Below are 9,024 nucleotides of genomic sequence, written 5' to 3'. Positions count from 1 at the left end.
TTACCATTTTACTTTGACTGTTTGAGTTTTTTCCCATTGAACTATTGCTTCTTTTTCTTTTTCCCTGTCCGTCAGAACTTTCTGAATTTTGTAGGGCATACTCATTTGCACTGAATGGAGTAAGAAGTTATATATGTCCATGCTCATTAGTTTGTTTGTTTTTAATGGAGAACCATGGTCAGCAAAATCTGAGTCGGACTCATGAAGTTTAGATTCTGAAAATGAATTTAATGATCCTTCTGAGTCTGATCCACTACCTCTTGCTACACTGAAGTCAATTTCTTTTGCTAGTTGTAAATGAGACTCAGAACAAAATTGGTAGAACTCTAGATAGAGTATTTCTTTAAACCTATTATGATTCGTTTCTTCAACAAACTTTAACTTGAACGAGGATCAAGCATCATTGCAACTTTCAAATCAACATTATCCTTGTATTTTTGAAAACGACAGTTAAAATCTTTCTTAAGTTCATAAACAACAGTTTTGATTTCAGTTGGCGTGTCACAAGCATAGTCAAGAAACTTTTCAATTTCATAGATAAATGGTATAATCTCTGATGTACATGCAGTTTCTTTACTCATTTCTTTTGTCGCACTTTCGAAGTGTTTTAATATGCATACAAGCATTTCAGCAAGTTGCCATTGATTTTCCGTAGGATTCTTTGCATTTGTTTGAGTTCTGGTAATGCAATACAATGCAATAGTTTTTTTCTGCTCAATGAACCTCTCAAGCATATAGTATGTTGAACTCCATCTTGTGGAAACATCTTGAAATATTTTGTGCTCTGGCAATTTTAATTGACTTTGAATTTCCTTTAGTTTAGACACAGCACTGGATGAGTGGTGGAAATGTCCTGCTAATGCTCGAAAAACAGCAATTGCATCACTTGTTGTTTCTTGTTCTCTAAAGATCTTTTTCTGAATACAAAGTTGTAAAGTATGTATCAGACATGGCAGATGCTTATCGCCCAAATTTGACTCTTTAATGGCAGCCATTACATTGGCTGCATTATCAGTTAAAACTGCATGAATCTTTTCATGGGGAATTTCCCATGTTTGTAGCGCTTCATTTATGAATTTGTTTATATATTGTGCCCTGTGTGCGACTCAGGGAAATGTGTCTCTTGTAAGATGATATGGTTAACTATAAATTCGTGGGTCACAAATCTAGCAGTTAAACTGTAATACAATTGAATTGTGTGCTGACAGGTCCAACCATCACAAGTTAAACTTAAAAAATCTGCTTGATCCAGCTCATATTTTACTTTGGCTTTTATGGTTTCATACATCAGTGGAATGACTTTCGTAGAGAAATGCTTTCGACTAGGTATTGTATATTTTGGAGCTAAATTCGTTAAAATTCTGGTAAAACCTTTATCTTCAACAATGCAGTATGGTTGCAAGTCTAAACATATCATTTCTCCAATAAGCTTGGTAATAACTTGAGCCTTTGAATTGTCAAGTTGCCACAATTCTTTTCTTTGCAAAATCTCCCGCAGAGAGACCTGAAACAAATTCAACGAATAAAAATTATTATTTAGTAACTAACAATGACCAGTGACGGATCTAAGTGATGGAAGTATGTATCATTTTGACAAGACTTGCCCCCATCCCGTCACAACATCTTGAATTCTGATTAGTAAATGAATTTAGTTACAGTTATCTGAGTTACCTGTTTAGATGCTCTTTGAAAAGAAGGTATTGAGTTATTAGACACATGTGAGCATCCCTGCGTTTCATATGTGGCTGTGCTGGCAATAATTTGCACTGATTCAACAGAGCTTGTTTTATTTGAGCATATTGTTTGAGTAGTGCAAAATTGTTTTACATACTTTTGATTTGGATCTGGTGAAGATTCGTGGTTAACAGTCTTCGTCTGAGAAAGCATCATGCTATGTATATTGTAATGCATATTTTTCAGATGGTTTTGTAAATTTGTTGTTGACATGTTGTGTGCGTCTTTACTTCCTCTACACAAAATCTTCTTGCAAATTATGCAGATTGCATCACTTACTTTGAAATAATTCCATAAAGGATTTTTACGTCGCGATGAGGTAGCCATAATGCGCTAATGGATAACTAAAAGTTATAATAGCAATTCTGAAAATTGAAATATGAAGTTTAATTAGTTTCTTACCTTTAATTATATTTACTGAAATAAACAATGTTCATATTCAAATTGAAAATTATTTGAAATAGTAAATAGCCAATTAACCTATATTTGTAAGGAATGTATATTTACTTTTACTAATGATCCAGCGTACAAAATCAAAAATCAAACGCAATTAATTTAAATTTCAATTGAGTTTTTCTGCGTATTATTTTTTGACATAATCATTGTAAAACAAACTTTCATTTGCACGAAAAAATTTTAAAAATTATTTTGTGTTTTAAAATTAACTTATTTGTATAGTTTTTTAAAAAATTTCAAGAATCTCTCAACTTTCGTGCGCTATGTTTTTTATGACATAAAATCCGGAGGTTTTAGTAACAGCTAAGTAATTTCAAATACTCGATTTTTTTCCAAATTTAATTTTAAATTAATATTTAAAAATATATAATTTAATACAACTCGGTTTTTAGAAATTATTAATTAAATGTTAGAAAAAGTTAAGTTAAATTATTTTTCAATATTTTACGACTACCTAATGCATTCATAATTTTTATTACTAAGGTCGAGTGATCATAACTTTATTTGATTTAAATTAGCAACAAATTTTAGCTGAAGAAAATATTAGGGTTATTAAATTTAATGAAATAAAGTTTACTATAACGTAACAGTTTAAATCAGTTTTTATTTAGTGAATATAAAAATCAAAATAAAAAATCTATGTGTTTCAACTAAAGTAACTTTTTTTTTCTTACTGTTCTCGTTCCGTTTTTTGCCACCCTAAACAACTTGTCGTCCTTGTGTTGCACACAACTTTGCCACAACCCAAGACCCGGAGCTGGTTTCATTTTTATCATATTTGGTTTGTCACAGTATACTGTGACATACCAAAAAATATTTTTACGTAATTAAAGATTCCAGGCTATAGCTTAGAAACTTAAAAAATTTCGCCGAAGCCAATGATTCGGCAAAAAAAAACCTGGCTTCGGCCGCAGCCGAAGCTTTGGCAAAAGTGCTGAAGCTTCGGCGTGCAGAAGCCGAAGCCGAAGCTTCGGTCCATCCCTAGAAAAAATAAAACAATCCAAACAGCGCACGAAAATACATAGCAAAGCAAAAAACCTAAAAAATACAGGACAATTAAAACAGTATACAAAAATAACTAAAAATATACTTTTTCGTTCTCTTTTTGCTGAATATTTGTTATAAAAACTTCATTTAATATTTTTGTTTGTGGTGCTTTTTTATTAAACTTTGTATTTTGTTTCTAATTTTTGTGTGTGTGTGTTTTTTTTTAATTTATTTATTTAAATTGTTTTTATTATTTTTACTTTGTTTATTGCTATCGTTTATATTTTCTTCGGTTTTAAAAATATTTTTTTTTTGATTTTCTCTTTCTCTTTCATTTACCGTTTTTCTCTCTCTTCCTTTTCACTCAATTATTCATAAATGCCGCGAAAACAAACACCAGACTTCAACAATTATTCATAAATGCCGCGAAAACAAACACCAGACTTCAACAATTAAAAGCAAAGTCAGCCATCAAAACAGGGCTTCATAACGCAGCCAGTACCAATCCCCTTAGCCTCGTTCAATCGGCAAAGGATTTTTTACTTTATGTACACTACTCAGCTATTTTCAAAGTTGTAGGATGAACCCGGCCGCTAATTCTAACAAAATTAACGAATCGCCACACATAAACACTAACACATTTACAACTCCATTGCCGCGGTACTCACTTAACCAGCTTAACCATCTCTTATTATCGAATTTGCAACCAATTATGGTCTGTTAGAAAACGTCAAAAATTTAGCAATAATAATAAAGCATACAAAGTGTATTCAGACGGCCAGATCGAACTCCCTCAGAGCAAGAGCTTTCCACAAATTAAACAACGAAAAATACTAACTCAACAACGGCCTTAAAGCAAACGTTAAACTCGACCAGCCCTATCGTTTCGTTATTCGCAGCGACAAAGTCAAATGCGAGGCGTCAACAAAATAGTAAACGATTTGGAAAACTATCCTAATCATCTTCGTGCAATCACGCACGAGCTAACCCGGTTAGCTGTCGAGGGCTTGCGGAACACGCCCGTGTAATTTAATTTACTACTATTGTTGAAGGTTCTCTAACTTTTATGGACATAGTCATAGAGATAGTTGAACTATTGTATATTTTGTCTTAATCATGACCTTCGTCATGTTTTTATAAGCAACATATTTTTCAATACTCATTTTTAATTTTTTCAAACTTTTGAACTTTCTCGGACTTTCTTTTTTCTGTACTCATACTCAGACATTTTTTATATATCATATCTCAGATTCTGTACTCATATTCAGATTATTTTTTATTTGTGAGATAAAATTTCTATAACTAAAAAGAAAGAAAGTTAAACATTTCTCAAGAAACATTCATGAAATCCTTAAAGAAGATAACAAAACAAAACTTACTGATTTTTAAAAATTGTTAAAATTAAGTGAACTTCTCATTTAATAACAAAAACTATTAACTTTTGAACTTCTTTAAAAAAAAAATGCAACTTTTCGAAATGACTCTTGCGAGAAATAACGCACAAAGGATACTAATTACAATAAAAAATATTTCATTAATTATATTTTAAAGTAAATTGAGTAGTTTCATGTCGTTCGAATTAAAATCGCTTTTTTTGTAAAAGTCACATCGTGTAAGGCGATTTACAATTTATTCAATTCTTTTATTCGGAATAAGCATGATTTTATTAGCGCATTATGTCGAAGCAAGAGCTTTAGATGTTATGATTTTTTTTGCTACAGGTTTTTTAATATTTAAAGAAACTTTTCTTTTTTTTAAATAATTTTTAAAACCTTTTTACTACCCCAATAGTGAGTCTACAGAACACCAATTTTGAATCTTTAAATTACTTTCACTCATCGGCGTTAATATGAACTTAGTTAAAATCTTTTGAAAAAGTGCCTTAACCCACTAAAGGCCCTAGTTCTTATCGGTTCTGGCATATATTAACTATATATAGTTGTCAAAATGCAATATTTCTATCAGTTTTCACAAAAATTACTAGAATTCCGAGAAAGAAAGAGCTAAATTAAGAAAAATTGCAAACTAACGATCTAAACAGATCATATTATTAAACTGTTATGTTCATTTTACTTAAAAAATGCATTTATTTAAAAACTTATTCAAATTTGAGGAGCGATTGTGATTTTAAGAATATCTTTTTTTTTTTTAAAAAAAGAATCCTTAGTCTGGGTTTTTTCGCTACAAACATTTATATTTTATGATACCGCAAATTTAATAATTTTAATTTTTTTCGTCTTTTCATAATTCACTGATCTGATTATTTAACGTTGTCAACAAAATATCATACAGACACCATAACATTTTAAAATTGCCTTAACTACGCCGAACAGGCGTTAAATCTTTTTTTTTTAATTCACTTTAAGAAAGTTACAGCCGCTCCCCCCTTACCTTCTTTAAACTACGATTGTAAATAACTGCGCTTAAATAAAATAAAATTCAATCATGTATCTAATTTTTAGACTATTTGTTTACATGATAAAATTTTATGCAAAATAAAGTTTCATTTTTGTCAAAAAGTGAGTTTCATTTTTCCTGAAGTATGTAAGCAGCTATATAAACTTCACTTCACTAGAGATTAAAATAAATGTATAAATGTTGCTCTAAGAAAAGGTTTTTCATGCACAACACAATTTACAAAGATTTGTATCGATTTTATTGATAAGTTAAATTATAAGATGCTTTGGTTATATATATATATATATATATATATATATATATATATATATATATATATATATATATATATATATATATGTATATAATAAAATCTAAACTTTTTAATGGTTTTTGCTTTCTGGTGGTACAACAATTACAGGGATTTGTGCATGATGAATAATATAATCGCTTGTACTTCCTAAGAATATACGATCAAACTTGCTAAGTCCACGTTTTCCGGTTATTATGATATCAACCTCATTTTCTTTAACTAGCTCACAAATTTTATGCCCAGGAGAATCCTGGTTTTCAACAAAAATGACTTTTGAAATAATTTGATGTTCTTTACAAAGATTTTCGTAACTGGTAAGCAGCTCCTTACTTTTCTCATAACTTGATATTGTTTTTATTTTGTAGTTCTCCAATAATCCCACCGAAGGGATTTCTGTCAACATGAATTTGTTTGGAAGGTCAGGCATTTGATGAATATGAGCTAGTATCAAAGTATCTTCGCTTTTATGCAGGTTTTCAACATACCAGTTAAAGGCGCGTAACGATGCTTTGCTCTGATCTACTGCCAAAAGTATGGTTCGATTAGAAGATGACATCCTAGTACAAATTTTGGAATTAATTTAACTAATTTTATGTATTCAAAATATATATATATATATATATATATATATATATATATATATATATATATATATATATATATATATATATATACATATATATATATATATATATATATATATATATATATATATATAATATATATATATATATATATATATATATACAAATATCAAGAAAATATGTTACTTGTGTAAGTTTTCTAATAAACACGAGTTATATGTAAATATGCATAAAAAAAACTTGCGCCAACACTATTTAGTTTGTCTAGTATAAATAGGTCTAAGTAATCGTTGTCTTAGTAAACTTTCAATAAACATTTCAAACCACAGCGCACTCTATCAACTTTAAAAACCCACAACAATATAGTTCTAGAAAATTAACGACGTCAGAAATTTATCGTTCCATGGATTATTTTAATTAAAGTAAATTAAATCAAAATTCCTAAAAAATGCGCAAATATTAAGAAAAAGTTTAGTTTCTTATTGGTTTTAAATATTATTTCTTACATATTATATAATATATAATTATAATATAATTTAAAAATTTATTTTGCGCAACATTGCACAACCTACTTATAAAATAATTTATAATTTTTTTACTTAAAATCTTTTCTTTAATTGCTTACGCTTTAAAACTTGATCTTTCTTTTGTTTTAAAAAACTCAAAAATAAGTCATTCTCAATCGAAAATAATTCATTTTAGTAATTTTTATTTAAAATTTTTCATTTAAATTTGTTTAAATAAATCTTTCTTTAAAAAAATGGAGATATTTTATAAAGAAAAAACTCATCAATTGAAATAATTCATGCAGTCATTTTAATATTTTTTAAAATCAAAACTTTTCTGTACTTTTACGACTTACATTCCATTTACACTGGCAATAAAAAAAAGTTTGTGCCTGCTGAGGTTGCTTTGTACTAATCTCTTTCTAACGAAAAAAAAAAGAAAAAGTATTGTTTTATAACATTAAGGTCAAGCATAAGCGCGTTATCTCCAGGCGGTGCTGGGCCGACGACACGGGTTTTAAAGTGGTGGTGTCGTCGCCCTGCGGTGTTAGTATATATACTAGCATGTTAGCTATCGTAGTAAATTTAAAAAACGTTTAGAGAGAAGCTTTTAAAATGTACGTTTTCCACCATTAATTATTTATGCCTTATTTTTAAGTTAAGGTATATTTATTTATTAATACTTTATATACTGTAAATTTTATTTATTTTTTGTTCTTGGCTTTTTAAAATTTTATCTTGGTTTTTACATGTTTTTGCATAAAGTTGTATTATTATTATTATTTCACTTAAGACATTGTATTTTTATCAAAAATTAACTATATATTGTAAAGGGCTTCATGACGAGATCCACATGATCTTCTAGAAGTCCTGTCGTTACTAATGTAAAAATTGGAAAATATAATTGGTTATTGTAATATTTTTAAACGGCAAAATATTAAAGAAAAAAAAAAAAAAAAAAAATACTTGGCTGCAACCGTTTACAGTTCGAGATGATTTCCGACATAAAATATTTAAAAATATTTAATACAAATGCATTTCATTATATATAGTAGTTACAAGACCCGTGAACCTGAAGAAAAAAATCTTATTAACATTTACTTTTAATAATAAAAAAGAGGATAAAAGTGTTTTGCTAGTAAAAATCAAGTAAAGAATTTTGATTTGCAATAAGTTAAATTATGTTCTTTTTGAATTTTTGAACGGTATTGGCTTCTTTAAGTTTACGACTCAGGCTTGTAAAGTGGTTCCATAGCATTGGGCCACGATAAGAAATGGAGAATTTTGTAAGTTTTGATATACGTAAAGGTTTTAAAAATCTTTCTGTAGATCGAGTATTGTTTCGGTTTGATGTTTTAGGAAAAAAATTTTGAAAACCTTTAAAGTTTTTTTAAACTGATGTTTTAACATAAATTGCGTGACTTGGAATATGTTTATTTCATAAATATTAAGAGCCCTCATGCTTCTAAGAAGTAAAGCATTTGTGAAATGATATTCAAGTTTAGACTATTTTGTACACCCCAAACAATATTGACATAAGATAAATAACAATTGATAAAATATAACTGAGTTAGTGTAGATTAGTCTAAGATTTGACGAGTTTTATATAAATTACCAATATTCCTCGTAATTTCATTGCAAATATATTTAATACGATCTGTCCAAATCTGTCTTGTTTGTGAGTTAGTGCTCAATTTTGATATTTATTTATAGCGTTGGTAAGTTTGTAAGAAAATATTGAAACTTTTGTTTAGAATGGAATAGCAAAACCTAATTTTATCAGTTTTTAAAGCAGGCTGTTAGCGTTATTTGTTCTAGTTCTTTGTTTGCTAATTAAAATAGAGAAATTTTGTTACTATAAGAATAAAATAAAGTGGTGTCGTCTGCAAACATGATAGTAGACATAGTATTTGATGCACTATTTCGATCATTGACATAGTTCAAAAACAGTCGAGGACCTAAGAAGGAGCCTCGTGGAACCCCACATATTATGTTAATTTGTTTAACTCTGATGTTCAAGTTCATGCGTGAAATCGATGAAATAAAC

The 9,024-nt window shown here is 28.8% G+C and overlaps 2 protein-coding genes across 2 annotated transcripts; both read right to left on the bottom strand.

Annotated features, from left to right (window-relative positions):
- Positions 1 to 2,061, bottom strand: LOC136078425 (zinc finger BED domain-containing protein 6-like). The gene is made up of 4 exons (XM_065794199.1): positions 1,672 to 2,061; positions 1,216 to 1,504; positions 383 to 1,063; positions 1 to 326 (listed from the first exon to the last, which is right to left on the bottom strand). The coding sequence occupies exons 1-4, from the start codon at positions 2,059 to 2,061 to the stop codon at positions 1 to 3; spliced, it is 1,686 nt and encodes a 561-aa protein (XP_065650271.1).
- A 3,896-nt stretch (positions 2,062 to 5,957) lies between these two features.
- Positions 5,958 to 6,443, bottom strand: LOC136078424 (universal stress protein Slr1101-like). The gene has a single exon (XM_065794198.1). The coding sequence runs from the start codon at positions 6,441 to 6,443 to the stop codon at positions 5,958 to 5,960; it is 486 nt and encodes a 161-aa protein (XP_065650270.1).
- Positions 6,444 to 9,024: the final 2,581 nt, after the last annotated feature.

The sequence above is a fragment of the Hydra vulgaris genome, chromosome 03 (assembly GCF_038396675.1).
Source record: "Hydra vulgaris chromosome 03, alternate assembly HydraT2T_AEP".
Classification (NCBI taxonomy): Eukaryota; Metazoa; Cnidaria; class Hydrozoa; order Anthoathecata; family Hydridae; genus Hydra; species Hydra vulgaris.
Note: the sequence above shows the minus strand (reverse complement) of the source record. Positions and strands in the feature narration are given on the sequence as shown.